This window comes from Myotis daubentonii, chromosome 11 (assembly GCF_963259705.1).
Source record: "Myotis daubentonii chromosome 11, mMyoDau2.1, whole genome shotgun sequence".
Taxonomy (NCBI): domain Eukaryota; kingdom Metazoa; phylum Chordata; class Mammalia; order Chiroptera; family Vespertilionidae; genus Myotis; species Myotis daubentonii.
In genome coordinates, this window is record NC_081850.1 from 52,890,119 (window position 1) to 52,909,923 (window position 19,805).

At 53.2% G+C, this 19,805-nt stretch overlaps 1 protein-coding gene across 2 annotated transcripts in view; it reads right to left on the reverse strand.

Annotated features, from left to right (window-relative positions):
* TLN1 (talin 1) overlaps positions 1–19,735 on the reverse strand; it is a 30,678-nt gene extending 10,943 nt beyond the window's left edge. The window contains exons 1-34 of one of the 2 annotated variants that reach the window (XM_059657304.1): positions 19,434–19,735; positions 13,839–14,001; positions 13,511–13,608; positions 13,127–13,256; positions 12,890–13,042; positions 12,487–12,629; positions 12,268–12,395; positions 11,570–11,630; positions 10,825–10,929; positions 10,346–10,501; positions 9,490–9,591; positions 9,245–9,321; positions 8,834–9,014; positions 8,554–8,667; positions 8,333–8,441; positions 7,903–8,111; positions 7,640–7,738; positions 7,170–7,220; positions 6,478–6,645; positions 5,789–6,083; positions 5,119–5,285; positions 4,246–4,374; positions 3,953–4,069; positions 3,738–3,851; positions 3,404–3,538; positions 3,120–3,248; positions 2,836–2,938; positions 2,475–2,683; positions 1,994–2,113; positions 1,631–1,828; positions 1,325–1,464; positions 1,047–1,140; positions 871–960; positions 638–760 (exon numbers count right to left, since the gene is read on the reverse strand). In XM_059657304.1, the coding sequence (XP_059513287.1) occupies positions 638–760; positions 871–960; positions 1,047–1,140; positions 1,325–1,464; positions 1,631–1,828; positions 1,994–2,113; positions 2,475–2,683; positions 2,836–2,938; positions 3,120–3,248; positions 3,404–3,538; positions 3,738–3,851; positions 3,953–4,069; positions 4,246–4,374; positions 5,119–5,285; positions 5,789–6,083; positions 6,478–6,645; positions 7,170–7,220; positions 7,640–7,738; positions 7,903–8,111; positions 8,333–8,441; positions 8,554–8,667; positions 8,834–9,014; positions 9,245–9,321; positions 9,490–9,591; positions 10,346–10,501; positions 10,825–10,929; positions 11,570–11,630; positions 12,268–12,395; positions 12,487–12,629; positions 12,890–13,042; positions 13,127–13,256; positions 13,511–13,608; positions 13,839–13,968 (4,377 nt within the window). In that variant the 5' untranslated portion in view covers positions 13,969–14,001; positions 19,434–19,735. The remainder of the gene's footprint in view (positions 1–637; positions 761–870; positions 961–1,046; positions 1,141–1,324; positions 1,465–1,630; positions 1,829–1,993; positions 2,114–2,474; positions 2,684–2,835; positions 2,939–3,119; positions 3,249–3,403; positions 3,539–3,737; positions 3,852–3,952; positions 4,070–4,245; positions 4,375–5,118; positions 5,286–5,788; positions 6,084–6,477; positions 6,646–7,169; positions 7,221–7,639; positions 7,739–7,902; positions 8,112–8,332; positions 8,442–8,553; positions 8,668–8,833; positions 9,015–9,244; positions 9,322–9,489; positions 9,592–10,345; positions 10,502–10,824; positions 10,930–11,569; positions 11,631–12,267; positions 12,396–12,486; positions 12,630–12,889; positions 13,043–13,126; positions 13,257–13,510; positions 13,609–13,838; positions 14,002–19,433) is intronic. The other variant, XM_059657305.1, reaches the window with a different exon arrangement.
* Between the last annotated feature and the right edge of the window lie 70 nt (positions 19,736–19,805).

The window sequence follows — 19,805 nt, forward strand, 5'->3', positions numbered from 1 at the left end:
ATGGTTGCCAAAATTTTTGTATGCTTGGAAAACTATCATAAGGCTTGGTTTGTACTTCAACACATGATAGCTTTGCTTTTTCCTCTTCATGCTCTTCCAGAATAAGTCAAGCCATTTAAAGCAGGCCACCCAACAGAAAAGGGAAGGGGAGCTAGGGGAGATTGAGGGAGCTGGACGGCAGGCCTTTAAGTCAAGATGATGAACTCTCAAGCTAGTATTAAGAATTCATATACTAAAGCAAAATATTCTCAGAGCTACCACAGGTTGTTTTATATTTTATAATGTGGAAAAAGGCAAAGTTAAGTGGTAACTCAGATAACTGGAAATTTAGTCATTGGTACTTGAATAAAGTAATAATTATGTGAAAAATTATGGACATATGCTAATTAGTACATACCAAGAAAGCGAGGGCTGGAAAAGGCCCAGTGTTGGACACTGTAATCATAACCCAAAGCACCAGGGTTCGGGGAGACACTGATCGTAACTGTTGGTGTTCTATGATTACTGACAAATCTCTACTCCAGGAGGGATAAAGAACCCGTTTCCATAGAGTCGGCTTGGGAAACGTAACGTGTGTCAGGCTGTGAGGAGGTGGGGTAGGGAAAGCAGGGGCATTCCAGGAGCCACTGAGAATAACCTGTGCAGCTGCCTCGGTGAACCCACAGAGGGCCTTGGAAGCTGTGGCAATGGCCTCTCCGAACTCCGGCAGGTTCCCGTTCTTGGCATTTTGGGAGATGCCAGTCATGGCCTCACCCAGTACCTGAGGAACAGAGGGTGTCAGGGGAGTCAGCTTCTGTCATCAGTGGGGTAGAGCAACCCTGGGTAGTTGCAATTCCTGCCCTGTCCTCCTGGGTTCCCAGCTGCACTTACCTTTGAGTTCTCCATTACACTGTCCAGGCAGCCAAAGTAGGACATGTCACTGATGGGCTGGACTGGGTTCTCTAGGAGTTCCCGGACTGTCTGTGTAGGTGGAGAGCCAAGTAAGACACTTCTCTCACTCCAAACCCGCAACACCTTCCTCAACCTCAACCCTGCCAAGTGCCTACCTCCAGTTCTCGCAGGGCATTGTCACACTCTTTCTGGCCCGGCGCCTGCTCGGTGCACATGGTGATGAGCTGGTTGATGCTGTCGGTCACTGCCCTGCGAGGAGCAGAGAGTTCAGTGAATGGGTGCACAGGTCATCATTCCTGGGTCCTATATACATGGGCGTCTCTAGCTATTTCTCTTTTGTATGGAGCCACTTCTAAGCCAGGGACATCTCGTGAAATGCCCCTTTCCCAGCCTCTCCAATGCTCTAGGGATGGGCTTCCCAGCTCCTGCTTACCGGGCCGCTGCAGCCAGCTGACTCTTGAGGTTGGGGGCAGCCGGGTCTGTGGACAGGGCCTTGGCAGCCAGAAGAAGTTTGCTTGAAGACATGGAGATGCCCTTCAAATTGGACACAACCTGGGCCCGGTCCTCCTGGCTCTGTTGAAGGTGAGGAAGTCAACAGAGGGTCTAGGCCTTTCTTTCCTGTCTCTAAAAGGTATCTTCTGTCCACACTCAAGTACTGCTAGAGACTGGGGAGGGGAGGGAGCAGGAGCAGGAAAGGACTCCCTGGTCACACAGGTGCCTCATCTAACCCTCTTCATACCGGAGCCTGCCCTGCCATCTCCACGCCAGCTTCCAGGAAGTTGCTGAAGTCCTGTCCAAATCGACCTGAGGCTCGAGCCAGGTCCTGAGGGGTCCCCCGAGAGGCCTGCACCAGTTCTGTGGCTGCCTGATTCAGCCCAGCAGCTGCTTCATTCAGCCGGCTCTGAGCTTCTTGAAATGTCCCGGTGCTGGGAGGAAGCTGCAGGGTCAGAGAGACATCGGATGCAAGAATGCGAGGGAGAACTTGGTAAAGGAGTGCTGGGAGGTGGGCCCACAGCCTGGGAGCAATGGAAGGGAGTAAGTCCGGGAAGTCAGGCTCAGGGAGAGGCCTGGAGATGAAAGGAGAAGCCCCTAGTCCCCCTACCGAGTCACTGAGGAGTCGCTTGCTGGCATCTCCCACTGCTCTCAGGGCGTTATCCACATCTCGCTGGCCAGGTAGGCAGCTGACACAGCGGTTCAGTGCCTGGGTCACTGCTTTAGCCACCTGAGGCAGGAAGGGGATGAGGTGTCAAAATGGAAACAATTTGGGAGATCCCCTCCTCTCCCCTTGGGACACTCTACTGCCTCTGAAAGTGAAAGGAGAAAGGGGGTGTTGTAGCTGAGTGGGCTGAAGTTAGGGTATCAAGTAACAGCGATCAACTTCCCCAAACTTGGTGTTTAGCTGTCCCTGCCTCAGCCTAACTGAGAAGGTGTGCTAGGGTGGAGAGAAAGGGCGGGTGCAGACCTCAGGAGCAGACCGGAGAAGCTGTGCCTTTGTCAGTGCAGATGAGTCTTTGCCCATCGGAGTGGGCCTTCTCATGGGATCTGGGGGTGAGGGAGGAAGTGGCCCCTTCCCAATACCTGACCTGGGCAAGCCGCTGCTGGTTCTCAGGGTCCCCTGGATGGCCAGTTGCCTTTTTTGCCTCCTCAATGAGGCTGCTGGCCTTGTCCAGGACATCACTGGCCGTGTCAAGCACAATGGCCTGCACTGCAGGATCCGATGTCAGGGCAGCTACGCCCCTAGCGGCCTGGGCCAGGGACCGCAGTCCACCTGCCACATCCCGTGCTGCAATACCTGGGAAGACAGGAGAAGAAGGAAGGGGGGGAAAAACCCTTCATTACCAGGCCCTGGTCCCAGTGATCTCCTCTGCTGGGCCCCATCCCTCATCCAGCTCCTACTCCCCCGGCCCCCTCACCATATGCCCATTCTGGGCCCTACCCACAGACCTGCATAATTCTCATTGCCCTGGGCAACCTCCCCCAGCAGCTGGGCGATGGCAGAGCTCACTGCTTTGGTGCTGTTGCCCAGGTCCTGGGCACATTTCTCCATCTAGGGATAAAAGGGGAGTCTCAGAGGTGGGAGATCAGATATAAGGGGGACTGGGAAGGGGGAACTTGAGAAGCTACTTGGGGGCAGCCGGCAGCTAAGTGACAGTCTGGGAAGCTCTGTGGCATAGGTGGGAAGAAACACTTCAGGGTTTGAGTAAGAACAAGATCTTGAGCATACTTACTGTCTCCCCAGGTAGGGGTTTAAGCTTGCCGTCTCGAGCAGCTGCCTTCACCTCCTGTAGGTCTCTCTCTAGATTCTGTACCAAACTCAGTGCAGAATCCATCTCCAAAGGCCCACATGCTTCCTGAGCCTACAATGACATGGGGGTTTGGGATGTACGAGGTACTGCTATGTCCCACGGATGATTCAGGTTACACAATTATTCCTGTTTTAGGTTATTCTGCAGATTCCCCAGTATCCCAGGACTCCACCCTCATCTTCCAAAAAGACAGCCAGCTCCCATACCTTCTGGGCAGCGGTGCGGAGCTCAGCCAGTGCGGTGCCAAGGTTTTTAGCGCACTGGCTCAGCTGCATGGCTGAAGCCTGGTCCTGTATTGTAGGCACTGAGGCCTTCGCAGCTGCCACCATCTTCCCACCTGGCTGTAGGGAAATAGGTAGGCAGATTAAGGGCACCATCCTTCCTCTGGGCTTGGTACAAGGACAGATGATAGGACGTGGTGAGCATCTGGGCTGAGTACTGAGACAAAGGCTACAGGTAGAGATTTAAATTGTGGGAGCTATAGGGGACACAGGAGGGTGGGAAGGGTCTGGTCTGAGAGGTGGGGAGAAGATGCCTTGCCTGAAGGAAGCTCTGGCTGGCAGCAATGAGAGCTAGCTGGGCACTGGGACTGTCAGGCTGGGCTTGGCTCCCTCGGACGCCTTGCACCAGCAGTGGAATCTGCTCTGCCACAGCCTGTAGATGAAAATGTCCTGACAGTCACCCCCATCCCCAGGCTGGGGGAAAGTCCCTCTCCTCCCACACCTCCTCCCACCCCATGCTTCCTGGAGTCTCACCTTGCAGCTCTGCACCAGCAGGGGCTGGGGGCCAGCAGAGACCTTGGGGGTGGAGGCTGCATGTTGGGCTGCAGCAATGGTCTGTGTAGCCGAGGCGGCAGCCTGTTTGGCTGCGTGCTGTGAGGAAGGAGTCGTCAGGACAAGCCCTAGGCATTCCCATACCCAGTCCCTGGCCTATCCTGCCCATGCCATCCTCCAAGGAAATATTAAGTGACTCTCTTCACAGGTCCCTCCCAGCTTCCTTCCTCCCACTGCATGCACACAATTGCTCCTGGTTCATTTCCCAGCCTCACCTCGAGGCGCTGCACCAGCTTTTTCTTGATGGCATTCTGTGCAGCTGCATTAGTCGCCATGCGTAGGCCCTCAGCTGCCTCCCGTAGCCGCTGCTGCTGCTCCTCACTGTCAGGGTTGGCAGCTGCTCCCTGAGAGGTGGAGGGAGACAGCCGTCACCCTCAATAAGCTCTGCTCTGACCTCTCCAGACTCAGACTTCTCCTGAAGTCATGACCACCACTGAGAGGGGCCCTCCCGGGCCAGGGGAGGGGAAATCTGAAGTGGGCCCTGGATTCCCTTGGGGATGCTGAAACCCCTTCTTTAGGTGAAACTGTTTCGTTTCCTCTTTGGGGAAGGGATCGTATTCTTCCCCCCCACTCTACAAAATCCCACTGGCAAATGGGGTGAGCAGCACCCTCGGGAATACCAAAGCAGGGGACCTGATTACACCGGGAGCCCAGGGGCGGGGGAGTCTTCTGGCTTCTTCCTGGCGGTCCCCTGCACCCTGTGCCCGTGTCCCACTGCTCTGTCTCTGCAGTGCTGGCAGCGGAGGCCCTGGGGCTGAGGCCTATGTGCATTCACAGGAGAGACCAGGAAGCAGAGGGATCCAGGCAGCAAAGTAGGGAAAAGCAGAAACAGCAGACCTTGGACTCAAAGGAAGAAAAAGGATACAGCTGCCAATCAGGCAGCAAGGACTCTGGGAATCATACTGGCTGGAAGCTTGGCCACCGTCCACCAGCAGCTGAGGGACATATTTACTTCCTAAGAGCTCCTGTATTTGTTCTCTTGTATTTTCTGCTTCACCTGGGTCTCCCCATCAGATGAGGGTGACCGTCTGGACTGGTCTGCTTCCCTTCAGGGCCCACCCTGGGAGTCTGCGCAGAAGTCTCTGTACCTTGGCAGCCTCCACCATCTTGGCTGTGGCATCAGCCAGGATCTTGGCAGCGCTCAATAGCTTGCGGGAGTTCTCCAGGTCACTCTCCCCTTCGGCATCAGCCTTGATGGCATTGACCAGGTCGGAGGTAGCTTGGGCCAGGATGCGGGCCTGTCGCACCATCTCACCTGAGGGGACGGCACAATCAGGTGAGGACCCGAGACACTGAGAGGGTGACAGGGGTGCAGGACAATGGTGCAGACAGTGCAGAGATGAGGCTTTTTGTGACCATAGAGACTGGGGAGAAATTCTTGAGTGATTTACTTGGAGTTATTATTTTCTGGATCGAGGATCTTGGAGAGAAACATATTTCCCAGTGGGCTTCGATGGGAGGGGAAAGTCTTCCATGGGTATTTTCAGCAAACAGGATGAGACACGTTTTGTAAAGGCTTTAGGGAGTGATGGGTGGGGTAAAGTGCCTAATGCCACCTTCCATCTGTTTTATATACACTTTCATATATTCTTCAATGCGCCACGGAAGGCAGAGCAGGGGTTCTACTGCTTTACAGATGGGGAACCCAGTCTCCTGTGCTGAGTCCTTAGGGGGAGGTGGCAGGTCTGCAAGGGAATGTCCAATGGGCTTGGCGAACCTCACTGGGCTTCTCTGTCTTCCCAGGAGTGGTGTCCTTACCAGCATCACCCATGGAGCTGAAGATGTTCTCGGTGACAGTCAGGATGGTGTCAGTGGCCTGGTCGTAACGGCCAGCAGGCCCAGCCCCACTCGCATGGGCCCTCACATGCTGCAGCAGGTCATTCAGGGCCTGGGTGACGGCTGTGGCTGCCGCCCCAACCCCCCTCAATAGCTGCCCATCCTCTGTTGCTGCCTGGGAAGCGGACACACAGCCCTCCACAGCTTTGGCTACTAGTCGTCCGGCCTCCACCAGCTGCTCTTGGCAGACAGGTGAGCTGATTGTAGGTGCCACCACCTGTGGGCAAGCTGAATGTCAGAACTGTAGGCAAGGGAAAGGAGTCATGAGGTGGGGTGTTTGTCACTGGGTTGGGTAACGAGACCACGGGAACCAAAGAGATAAAATAAGAGGCTCTTGTGTGGGTGGCAGCACCAGCCTTCGGCATGGGCTAGACCAGTGGTTCTCAACCTTCTGGCCCTTTAAATACAGTTCCTCATGTTGTGACCCAACCATAAAATTATTTTCGTTGCTACTTCATAACTGTAATGTTGCTACTGTTATGAATCGTAATGTAAATATCTGATATGCAGGATGGTCTAGGGCGACCCCTGTGAAAGGGTCGTTTGACCGCCAAAGGGGTCGCGACCCACAGGTTGAGAACCGCTGGGCTAGAGCACCCTTTGGGACTCACCTTGGTACAGGCCACCAGCTGGGAGGTGGACAGGGCACACTGAGTTGCCGCAGCAATAACCTGGGTCTGAAGACCCGAGTCCTCTGTCCGCTGGGCCACACTCTTGGCCTTGAGGACCAGGGCAGCTGCAGCACTTGCCACAGCCTTGGCTAGTTGCATCAGCACCTCCTGTGAGAGAAAAGCAGTCAGTATGGCCTGAGATCAGGCTTGGATCCCTGGACCCTTCTCGGAGGCGTAAGCTGGTTCATTATTCCCACTGACTCCAATCACAGGACAGTATGCAGAAGCAACCAGAACCTACCCCAAGCCCCTGCCTTGAGCACCCAGTAGGACAGAACCCACACCGAGAGAAACAGAGCCTACACCCAAGGGAGAAATGTGCGAGGCGGATACACTCGGTCGGCGATGGGAGGGAAGGGCAGCACTGTTACAGGGGGATGGACAGAGGAGGTACTTTAGAGGGTCCCTCTCATCCCCAGCTTCTTTTCTTCATTTCTTCTCCATCTTGGAAGCAGTCACCCTGGAGTCTTGGGAACAAGTCCCTGCACTACCATCCCTGATCCCATTTCCCAAGCCCTGCCTCCCCATCTCCCATCATGTCCTGCTCCCCAGGAGGCTGGGGGAGAGGTGCAGAAGCGAGTGTATGCGGCTCAGAGGACAAAGCTGGGAAGGCCCAGGCCAGAGGCCGTTACCGTGGGGGGATCGTGGGGAGATCGAACCCCAGACCCTCTGGGTGCACATATCTGCATGGGAAATCCAGGATGACAAGTCAACTGAGGAAACTGGAAACTGGCACGGGGTGGGGAAGGGGCTAGAGGAACAGTGTCCTCAGGGTGGTAAGGCCTAAAGGATGGCAGGGGTTTAAGATGTCCTCGAGTTAGGGCCAGGGTTATGTATGGGAAGGATAGGGAAAAGAGAACAGGTGGCTGAAAAATATCATCAATGAGGACCAAGGGTGAACTAGTTAGTAGGTTAAGTTTGGATTCAGAGGTTCTGAATTCTCATCCCCTAAAAAAGGACTGGAGGTTCCCAGTATCATTCCTGGAGACAGGTTCAGGTTGGCTCTGAGGGGTCAATTCAGAGAGCAGGGCTAGGAGCTGGACTCAGGATCAGAGGTCACCTCCTAGGAGCTGGGGTTCTGGGGGTTGGGTAAGTCACCAACCTGGAAGTGGGGGTCAGTATCACTTTCCCCAATTTGCTGCAACAGCTCCCCACTGGCCTGGCCCACGTTCCCAGCTGCTTGCAGCAGGTTCTGACGGGGCTGTGGAGAGTGAACACCGGTCAGAAGCTGCCCAATCCCTGCCCACACGCCCATGGGTCCTACGTGCTCAGGGCTCCCACACTTTCATCCTGTGGCTAGAACTGTCCCCTCTTCCCTGGGCTTGAACCCTCTGTCCTCCTCAGCTCCATCCCATGGCCCCTGACCTCAGCGCTGGCCGGCTGGGCGCTGCGCAGCAGTTCTGACACTGCGCCTGCGAGGCCCTTGGCTGCCTGCAGCAGGGGACGGCCACTGCCGCCTTCATCCTCCAGCAGGGCGGCCAGCAGCTTCACGCCACGGGACATCTCCGTCAGGTTGGAGGAGATCGTGGTGACTGCGCAGCCCACTGCAGTATAGTCTGTCTCAGCAGGGTCCCCTGAGAGGAGGAAGGGGGCATGTGTGAGAGGCAGGGCAGACTAGAGGACGGCTGGGAAGGAGCACGGTCACAGGCACTCGGTCACACACGTGTCCCGAGAGACGTCACACTGTCCCTTCCATGAGTCAAGGTGCAGCCACACCTGAGCCTGTCATACTCGTACTTGCACACGCTCGCCCTCCTCCTAACCCACCGCCCAGTGAGCTCGGCGTGCAGCCTACCTGCTGTCAGGTTCACCACGGAGGCAGTACCGGCTGTGATGGCATCTACCTGGGAGTGGATCTCATGCTTTGATTCATCCATCTTGTTCTTCCGCCAGGCCTTAGAGGCCTGAGAGAAAGAGAGACACACCTCAAGATCTGCTCTGTTTTGATGAACCCCAACCCTGTTCCCTGGAGTCCCAGCTTCAGTACGGCTGACCGCTCCTCCATCCCATACTCACAGCATCCTGGCCCAGAGGGGGGAGAGTGTCAAAGTCATCCAGAGTGGCCTGGGCAGCCTGCACAGCCTGCATGCTGGAGTTGATGGTTCCCGTGAGTGCCTGCTGGGCCGAGGTCTACAAGGAGAGGAGTGCGAGGGAACAGAGAGAAGGTACGTGAGGACTTGAGGCCAGGGAGAGGAATACAAATAGGGACAGGGGAAGAGACTGCCTAGCTTGGGGCTGGGCCCAGCTGCGGCTGGGGGCGGGGCTAGTACTGTGGTGGCAGTGGGGGCGCTCTTACCAAAGGAGGCATGTGTCCTCGGTGCATCTGGCCACTGGTAATCTGCTGCTGGGCAGGTGGCATGCTGCCCACCTGGAAGTTCTCAGGACCAGAGGCCCCAGAGCGCATGATGGCAGGCAGGGCCACAGAGCCATGCTCCACTTTCCCCACCCGGTTATACTGCTGCTGAAGGACTGTCGACCTAGAGAGGGGACGCACTGAGGAGCACTCCGGCCTTCTGCCTCTCATGCCCTTCCCACCAGCTCTGCCGCCGTCGCAGGGCCTGCGGTCTGGGTGGTGTGTGAGGTCTCCTTACAGCCTTCGACTTGTTACAGGACCGCTCTAAGTATTCCACACCCCGCAACACTATGTGGAGTCAAGGCTTGCCTTCCCCGCCCCTGAAGGATGGGATCAGCCCGGCCCCCTTCGTACTTTTTGGGGGACACAGAGTCCTCTAGCATAGTAGACTCCTCATCTCCCTCCATCCCAAAGTGGTCTTTACTTTTTTTCTGTAGAAAGAAAAAAAGGAACAAGAGTTAAGGAAGAGGAGGTGAGGAAAAGGCAAACTCTTTTCCCCCCCAATCAGCCATTTTTCAGAATCTGGGTCCCCATTTCTAACGGAGCAGCTTGGGGAGAAGGTACAGGAAGATAAAGAGCAGGCTGGTGGGGGCGCTCACCTTCTTAAGGATGATATCTATGTAGCCGGCGATGAGCTGTGCGATCTGCTCCCCCTCAGTTGTCTGTACTGAGTAGTAGCCATCTTGGTAGTCCCCGAAATCCTAGGGTGACAAGGAGGGGCTCAGTGGGAAAGCTTGGTAATCTTTCCAGGATGGAAAAGGGCAAGATGGGAGCCCCAAGGTCTAGCTGATGGGGTTTCTTCCCACGCCAACAGCCCTCTAAGATGAGCTTGCCTCATTTTATTTCTCCATTTTCATCAATCTCCTATTTCTCTATGTCCCTCACTGGAGGGAAATATTTTATTCTGAGCAGTGGTCTTTATGCTACACATGCTATTTAGGAGATCTCTTTTCTCTCAGGGTAATAAAATTAGAAGGACACTAACATTTACCATTAAATGACCACACTTGAAGGTTAGCACGTTTTGAAAACTGAAAACTAGCATTTACTAATTTCTCTCATTAGGGCACTTTGTCAAGTTGGTATCAGTTTCAATTCATAACACCAAAATATAAAGCCAGAGGGGAATATTACAGTGCACAGTTGCTGCTGAAAGAGGGAAGGCATGTTTTCTATCACCTTTTTCTTCCCTCTCCCCACTTCCCGTGATCTCAGTTTAACATTTACAATCTTGTTCTATTTATCTTAATGAGCAAGTTTCATTTAAACGTCACCTAACTCTCTAGGAGTCTCTCCTCTACTTTAACCTCCATATTCCTGCGAGAGTTCCAAAGTTCCCCCTTTTTATCTGGAGTTGCATTCAGTACACCTGCCCCGAGGAGGGTGGGAAGACCTCGGCAGCTGCCCATTCTCTGAAATTTCCAAAGCCCTTTCTCCTGAGCCCCCCAGGCTCACCAGGGTGAAGCTCTTGGGAGAGGCAGCCCAGCGTTTGATGTTGGTGAGATTCCATTCCTGGATCACCTCTTTGGTCTTCTCATCCACTCGCATCACACACTCCTTAGTGATGCCCAGAAGCCTGGGCACCAGCTTGTTCTTTCCTTTCATCTTTTCCTGTTGGTGTTGGTGTTACAGGTCAGAGGTTGAATGAGAAGTGAGCCGTCAGTTCAGATTAAGACCACAAGGGGGTGCTGAGGTGGGCAGGAGCGCTAAACTAGGGTGTCTATGGATGGGCCCAGGACAAGGCTACTTTAGGGAAAAGGGAAAGGGAGGGAAAACAAAGGGTAGGGAGGGATGTGGTGGTGGAGAACTGACAACAGGCAAGCTTTCACTAGGTAGAGAATGCTGGGAAACGAGACTGAGGGCAGGATCCGACTTTCAGAGAGGCAAGGGTGAGAGTGGAAGCAAGGAGGGCAGTGAGAAGGTCCATAACCCACCTTAACCAGGAAGAAGGAGACACCATAGGTCTTGAGAGAACGGGCTAGCTTTACGTAGCGTACCTTGGCCTCAATCTCACTCATCTGTCCACAATTCTTGTGTGCCTTAGAGCATGAAATGAAAAAAGATTTAGCAAACTCTGGGGAGGATAATGTCACAGACAAGGAGTTAGGTTGGGATGTTAACTGTAAGGGAGAGTATCAGGGGGATAAAGGAAAGGTGAGGGAGTGCAGAGTGTGAGAAATGAGAGGGTGAAGCGCTGGGGGCTGATAAAAGATCTGCAGCAGCGAAGTTCAAGGGACACAGGTAAGGAACTGGCAGACACTCTGGAGGCATGAATGGACAGTCAGGAAGCAGGTCAAATAGATGGCCTTTGGGGCTGAATATTCAGAGTGTGGATAACACCTTACATTTGTACAAAGACATACTTTTCAAAGTAATTTCAGGTGTACTATCTCATACGATTCTCCTATCAACCCTATGCAGGGCAGGTACTGTTATCCCATGTGAGAGGTAAACAAAAGAAAACAGGAATATTGAGTTGCATTCCACGGCAAATACAGTGATGGAGCTGAGACTTTAAGCCCAAGTCTTCTGCTTTCTTGGCACAGGAAAGGCGGGAGCACAGCACGGTGGGTAGAAGCGAAGTCGGGGCAGATGGGAGGGGGCAGGGGTCCATTTAGTCAGTAGGATTAAGCAGCAAAGCTCCCAGGTCATCCCAAACATTTTCCCGTCCCCATTCACCTGAAAGATCTTACGTTCTCCCTTCTGCTTCACATACTCCTTGGGCAGGAAGTCCTTCAGGCTACACCAGAAAAGGGAGGGTCAGCATGTAGTGGATGGCATCAGGGACATAGGGCCATGACTGTGGGCCTAGGGGTGTGAGGAAATGTCTAGCACAGTGTTAGCTTTAGGGAGAAGGAAGACTCTGAGGGAACAGAGTCCGAATTGTTCCTGAAATCGAGGTGACTTAGCATTAGCTCTTGAATGCAGCCTGTGTCTCTCCCTACAGGGAAAGGGACTAAGGGAACTTGAGTTGGAGGCTCAGTCCCTAAGGGAAAGAGGGTCAAGAGCATGATTTCAGGGAGCCAGGAGCAAAAGGTGCTCATTAGAATGGCCATGCCTGTAGGACGCTTGAGTAAAAATGTACCCTATATTTCCCTCTGGCTACTGCAGTAAAATTCCTCTGAGAATCTCAAGAAAGCTATATGCCTGCTTCAGACATACGTAGCAGGGGAAGAGATCTGAACTATATTCATATTCCACATGGGGCCAGTAAGGAGACAAATGGTGATAGGAGCTAAAAGGGTACCCATGTGGTCAAACCCTGGCACCTCAGGAGAAAAAGTGGGGTGAGAAGGCCTGGGATGGAGACAGGACTATTGGGGCCCAAAGGCAGAGAGTCCTGGGCGCTGACGGGGTGTGGAACGTGAGTCACTCACTCAAGGAAGCCCGCCTTGTGCTTCTGCTCATTGTGGGGCCCAAACTGGATCTGGCATTGGAAGCCAGCAAACTCACAGGCCTTGTCAAAGGAGACAGGGTGGGAGCCGTTCAGGATATCATCTCGTGCCTGGAGAGCAGAGGGGAAGGAGGTGAATGCTGTGTGCCCCTCGCTGTCCCCTCTCCCTACCTCCACTGCCCCAGGCAAATCCTCTCCACACCTGCACATAGAGAAGGTTCAGCTGTACAGGGTCGCGGGAGTCCACGTTCTGGTCTGAGTAGAAGAACTTCCTCCGCAGCAGAAGCGTCTCGTTCTCCTCCACTCCTTGCTCCCTCAGTGTGCGGCCGTGGTCCAGCCAGTTCACTGGGACACAGAGTCTGCTCAGTGCCGGGCCCCATGGCCCCTGTGCTATCTCTGGCTTTTTGTCTGTTCATTTCTTCATTTCCTACCTTCTCCCACTCATGTGCTAAGTTCTGTGAGTATAGGACTTTGTTTGATTACTGATGCATCCCCCATGTCTGAAACAGTGCTTGCAAAAGCAGGTGTTCAATAAATAACAGTAAGTGGCTGACCCCTGCCACCCTGACCATTTCCAGGACCCACTGTTTTCTACTTCTGCTTACACTCATCATCTGTGTGCAGTTTCTGCTTTAGTTTTTCCATCTTCTTCTCATCTCGGAGCAGTGTCTTGTCCTTTCGTAAGGTGCCTGTTACTTCCTCCTTTTTCTCTTCCATGAGCTCTCGAACCAGAGAATATTCATCATGGTTGGTGATGCCTGGAGGAAGGAGAGAGGGAGGGGTAGGAGGCAGCATCTTTAGCCAGAATTGGAGCCTCCCTCCTGAGCCCTCAGCGCCCTTACCGATACGGGCACAGATAGTCATGAGCATATCAGTGACGGTCTTAGAGTCATCCACCATGATAGTCTTCACAGTCCCATCCAGCATGCGGATCTTCAGGGGCCTCTGCTTCTTCCTGTACTCCATGGTGTCCTGTGGGGCAGGAATAGGAGATAGGGGCCCACTTTACGCTGGAGGCATTACTTCCTTTTAACACGGCCAGAGGGAGGAAAGATTACAAGAAGGACTAGAACGGCTCACTCAAAAGCAGGGTATTATGACTGCTTGTCATAGACAGAAAGCATGGGAGGGATCGGAGACAACAGACGTGGGTGCTGCAAACAGGAGGTGGAACCGGGAAGTTGATGGAAGAGGATGTTGGTGATCCTTGATGAAGTGATACTCACCCCATTTCGGAGCATGTAGTAATCCAAAGCTTTCCCGGCCTCCAGCCAGATACCCTTTTTGGGGTCATCATCGGACAGAAACAGCCCGAAGTCGCTGGCTAAAAGAGAGGATGGATCACCTCAGAACTGAGGACCCCAATGTGGCTGAATGGCTGCATCACTGCCCTTACTAGTTCCTCAGGGACTCAGGGCTAAAAGGGGAGGGCGGGAACCATGGAGCACAGACCTGAGGGATGAGTAGCCTTAGGGGGAAAAAGGGTCATCCCTCAAGGCTAAGAGCCTGGGAACACAGAAGGAACTGAGCAATCACATGGGTAATCAGACTCACGAGGTCCAGCTGGTGCCTCTGGAATCCGTTCACGGATCATGCGACAAGCATCGTACACCATGGTGGACGGCTCGAACTGCATCGTCTTCACCACATTCCCAATGCTGATCTTCAGCGAAAGTGCAACCATGGTGGCAGCTTCTCTTCTCCAGCCTGGCTACACCTGGCCCATGGCATCAGGGTGTTAGGACACCCTCACAGGAGGAGAGAAGGTCTCTCATATGGAGTCCCAGGGAGGGGTGTTTTTGAAAGGGACTCACCAAAACAGACAGTAATGAGGCTGTTTTTGTTTTATTTAATAATTTTAAAGAGTGAAAGATTAGTTCCATCAAAAGGACCAGTCCTAACCATCTAAGACATCTGAAGGAGAAGCTGGTGTGCACGGTGCAAGAGCAGGTCTGGAATTCCCTGTTACCTGGGGCAGCGCCTGTCCTCACCACTAGAATCTGTGCCTCCTTTCTTTCTTCCAAGTGTCTCTTTCTTGCTCCTTGTCTCTGCTCCTTTCCCAGCCCGACTCTGCCTTGTTTTCATCTTTTCCGGGTTCAGCCTTTTTCTCGCTGTCTCACACGGAATCCTGCTTGCTGGCTTTTCCCTGTCTGGGATTTTCGGAGCTCTGCCCTGACTCATTGTGTGACCTTCTCTCTCACAGCTTCAGCTTCCTTCTCTACAACCTGAAGATATTATATTAGATAATTCCCAAGGGCTTTGGAAGCCTGCAAACACTGAGTCCAGCTAGTTTGGCAGGAAGACCAAATACTGGCTGTTCAAGCCACCTAGACGCACTCCTGTCCCAGCTTTCCTCTAACTTCAGATGTGCAAGGAGCTTCGCCATATTTGGCTTCCCTGGCAATCAAGCTAGAATAATGACCCTCCAATCCAAGGGGATCTCAGAAATTATCTAGTCAACTCTTCAATTTTGCAGAAAGAATCAAACCCTGTGGAAGAACAGAGGGGGGGGGGCAGTTTCAAGGCAGGTCAGAGGAAGAGCCCGGTTCTTCTAACCCAGTCCCTGCTCCTTCTAAGTCAGCAACCCCTCCCAAACCCTCCCACACTCTCTCCTCTTCAGTAAGTCCTTCTCAGACTCTCCCTCCCCGATGGTATTTTCAGTGCTTCTCAGGATACTAGTCCCAACCTGCCGGCCGCCGCCCTCCTGGCACCAACTCTTAGTGTGGGCTGGAGGAGCCACTAGAGGCGGCAGGTGGCGCACAGTGCACAGGAAGGCAAGGCTGCCTGGCAGCTGATGATGTGACCCAGCTCCGTAAGGGGATTGGCTTCTTAACTGAGTGAGCACATCCAGGCTGCCTGGTCCCCTCCTGGTACACTGCTAGCCCCAAGTGGGATAGCAGGATTAGGGGCCAAGTTGGAAGCAGAATGAGGAGTGTTGGGATACAGAAGATAGTTGAGTACCAGGGAAGTTGAGAGGGCTATATTTTTGGGGGGTGAAGAAATTAGAAAGGATGGGGTGTGGGGGATTGAAAATTTAGGTAGAAACAGGAGACAGGGAAGGGCCTGGGTTAGGGTCTAATGGACCATTTTGACATTAACAGCCAAGAGTCTCAAAAGAGAGGAAACCACAGCTCGCTCTCTAACTTACTCCCAAGCAAGAGAGCACCCTCCCAGTCTCCCGTTCCAGCTCTCTGCCCACCTCCCCGTTCCGCGGGCACTTCTCCCAGTAGATGGACAGACCTGGATGTGAGGTCTCTGGAGGACTCGAGCGAAGCTGGTGGAGGAGTCTGAGGAGCCGAGGGCAAGACTGAAAGGACCCTCCACCCAAAGCTGAAATTGCACATCTCTCCCCATTTCCTCCGGACATATGGGCACCCCCTTCTTCCTCAAGTACGGAAACCTCTGGTGAGACCCCGATAAGGGAGTTGAGTCATCCCTACCCCTAATCTCAGGCTGGTCCTGAGTGGACATCCACAAGTTACAAGAGGGTGGGAAGGAAAGGGAACGGAGGAGTGAATTGAGGGTGATGAGGGCATAGAACCAGGCCCCTGGAAGTATAGGGAGAAGCTACCTAGTTCCTGCTCTGGCCTGAGAACTTTCTTACCCTTTCCATGTTTTGTGGAGGAACAGCAACAACAACACCCCCCCTCCCCAAGCCCCCCTCCCAGGGAACTCCTCCTCCCTCAAGACATTCCTGAGATACATTCCAGAGGAGTTGGGCAATTGGAGGGGGGGGGGGGGGCGGAGAGGGATGGAGGACAGGAGGTCAAATCCCAGCAAGGAATGGAATGTAAGTATACCGGGGATAAGGAATTTGGGGCACATAGAGAATACAGTCAGAGCAGATACCCACAAACGGAGGTGCAGAAAGATAGGGAGGGGGAGAGAGGGACAAAGGGGGAGAGAGAGCTAAAGGCAGAGTCAGAATGGAAGAGGGCTGGGGGAGTAACACTCAGTCTGTTACCAAATTTGGCTTCTGAGTCCGCAACCGCGAGGAGGGGGAGTGGTGAGGGTTGTGGGTGAGACTGACATATCCGGCCTCAAGTTGCTGGAGGCTCATTTAGGGCTGGACTGGGCAGCTAAAGGTCTGGACCCGACCTCTCCCAACACAGCCTCTCCTCACCTATACCCTTACCCATGCATATTCATTCTCCCCAAACGTACCCCAAGAGAGCCTACGCACAGAGCTCTTCCCACAAAGCTACTTACACTGTCTCTAGATACACATTATCTCAAACACACAGCCCCTACACAGATCCCATCGCAACCACATTATCTTCCCGTAAAGACCTCATCCCACACACACGCTTCCCCACAAATACACCTCTATCAGCAAGCACAACTGTCACCCCACATCTCTTCTCCCATTATGTAGCTATCCTCCCTCCATTCATCCAGCAAGCATTTCTGAAGTCCTGCTGTAGGGAAGACCCTGGGAACCAAGATAAGCCCTCCCTAATTTTTGTGCTCAAGGGGCTCCCAGTCAGAGGAGTGGATAAGTTAAGCACAGAATTGTACCAGAGGGCAGGATGTGGTAAAAGCCAAGAGGTGTGTGTTCAGGGGAGGATCCCTTTAGGTTAGGGAAGGAGGACCAAAATGTCTCCATGAAAAATGTTCTTAGAGAAGTTAGGATTTTAAAAAAATGAAGGTAATATAAAAAATAACAGTGATCTATCTTTTTATTAACTATATGTCCATTGCTTTGTATACATAATTTCATTTAGTCCTTACAACAACCCTGCAAGGTAGGTGTCATTTGTTCCATTTTTACAGATTATAAAACTGAGGTTCAAAGACGTTAAACACTTGTTCAAGGTACTTGTCCAAAGTCACACACTTAAGTTGTGAAGCCACGATCCGAACCCAGGTCTCTCTGACTCCAAAGCCCAAGCTCTCCACTCTACCAGCTGCAGATGAGTCAGGGGTAGCATTCCAGGCAGAGAGAAGAGCATAAGCAAAGGTGAAGAAGCAGGAAATCACCTAGGAGCATTCGGGGAAGTGAGTAGACAGGCTGGCTGAAGCACAGGGTACCTGCAAGGGAGCAGTGATGGGCAAGTCAGGGTTAGATGAAAAGGCCAGGGAGGACTACAGAGACGTATGAGGGATCTGACCTACTGGAGGGTAACAGGAGGCTAAGGGAGGCTGTGAGTAGAGAAGGAAAATACCAGAACTGGACTTTAGAAAAATAACTCTGGCAGATACCTTGGAGATTAGAAAGACACTGCATTTGCACAGGTGAGAGGTAATGAAGCCAGAGATAGAACAGTGGAGAGAAGGATGTCACTCATTAGGAAATTTAAGAGGTAGAAGAGACAGGACCTGATGACAGTATGTTCTGTCAACCATCAGGAACCAGAACCCAAAGTCAGGCTGGGTTTCCCAGAACCCAAAGGGCCTGGATTCTTGTCATTAACAGCCACCCTGTAGCTGGGGAAGCTTGAGTTTAGGCAAGAAACTGGGAAGGGGGAAAGGAAGGATCAGGCTGAGCTGGGAATGTGAAGATGAGGCTGTGGTCAGGGGATGTGGTTAGCCTTTGGGGAAAAGGGGATGGGATGTTGTTAGGACTAGGTAGGGGCAGAAGGTTAGTGCACTGTGCCAGATGGGTACTAGACGTATTGGTGTGATCACTTTGTAAGGTACATAAATGCCTAAACACCCTGTTGCACACCTGAAATTACTGTATGCCAACTGTAATTTTTAAAAAAATCCCAAAGCATGTACATACCTTCCCTTAAAATTAAAAAAAGAAGAAAAAAAGGGGATGGGGTTAGTGACTGTATCGGGCTGGAAATGGGGAAGACAAGGTTATAGAGGAAGGCTGGGGAAGATGGTAGTAGATAATCAGTCACCGGATCAGGCTGGGAGAAGGGGAAGAATAATTATGTGGACAGTGGCTAAATCAGGGAATGATGAAGTGAGGTCACAGGCTAGGTCAGGCTACAGAAGGCTGAGAAGAGATGGGGCTGTGGTCAGTGGCTAAATTGGGCTGGGATGGAGGAGAGTGAAGGGACACTGGAAGTGTCTAAGACTCTAAGTAAAGCTGGAGTGGTGGAGGGGGATGGGCTGCAGCCAGTGGCTGGGTCAGACTGCGTAAGGGACAGTGCTATGGTCAGTGGCAGGGTCATGCTGGGAGTGACTTGGGGGTGTGGTCAGTGGCCTGGCTGGGCGTGGGATCTGCAAGACCCAGTTTCCTCTTTGGGTCTCATTTCCTCTTTTCTGTTTGGGGAGTGGGGGAAGGGGATCTACAACTAGACCAAGAAATTAAGGAGGCTTAGAATCAGGGGGTGGCACAGAGCATGGACTAGTTCTGTTGGGCTGGGTGTAGGGTATTCAGCAGATGACGAAGAAGTATGCAGATGAATGAGTGAGTGAAAATGGTGGGAGGGTGCTATGAAATGATGGGAAAGCTCAGATTTGCTGTCAACTTCTTCAATTTTACTTGCCTCAGGTCATCTACCCTGACTGACCTCAACCACCACCTCTAGAACTGACCCTAACTCCTAACATTAACCTTGACCCTAATTTGTTTCCTGTTTCCCCACCCCGGCTTTGACATTCATCCCTTTCCTGACCCATCCCTCCACTATTTAGTCCTAAAACTGACCATGCCATGGTTCTCTAATCCCTAAAAACTGAATTCCTAACCAGTTCCTGTTGTTGACCCTGAACGCTGACTTACGGTTGGCCATCCTAGAACACAAAATAGTGACCTTAATCCAAACTTTGCACACATCAAACTGACCTGACACACTAGTAACTCTAAATGTTTAACCCGGGCTCTATAACTTCTAAAGCTAACCTTGATTCCCCAACCCAATTCCACCCCATCACAGGCTCGCCCAAAGCTTTCCTACCCACATACCGGCTATCAGCAAACCTCAAAGCCGATCCCCGCCCTGCACCTCACTGTCACCCCACTCTCCGCCCTCCCCAAACTCATCTGAGTCAGAGGATCGCTCCCAGAAAGGGCCTGGCTCCCCAAAAGGATTTACTTTAAATTCCGAGCCCACGCCAAAATAGACTGGACGCTGACCTCTCCAACAAGCCCCGAAACAGCAGGCGCAGGAGTCAGGGGCCCCGCCCGCGCGCCTCCCGCGCCTGGCCTCGCGGCCCCACCCAAAGGCTCCCGCACGGCCCGGTCGGACGTACCTGCGCTGCCTGGCTTATGCCCCGCCCGCCGGCCCGCTAGCCGGCTCGTTCTCCCGGTGGCTCCCGAGATCCGGCCTCGCCCTCCCTTCGGCACTCTCTGGGCCACTTCCGTCCCCGGAACGTCCCCCACCCGTGGGCGGCGCCCTGGGCCCGCGCTCTATGGTTGCGGGGACTGCAGGAAGCTGCTCTGGCCCCAGCTCTCGGTGCTCAGGATCCCACCGAAGACGGCCACCTCTCCCGGCAGGAAGCGAGGGTGCGGCGCAACGCGGGGGAAAAACGCTCGGACTGCGCTCCAGTTCCCCTTTAGTCTCTGATCCTCCGTTTCCTTAGCCCGGGGCGCAGGCGGAGCCGGGGGCGCAGAATGCCCGCCCT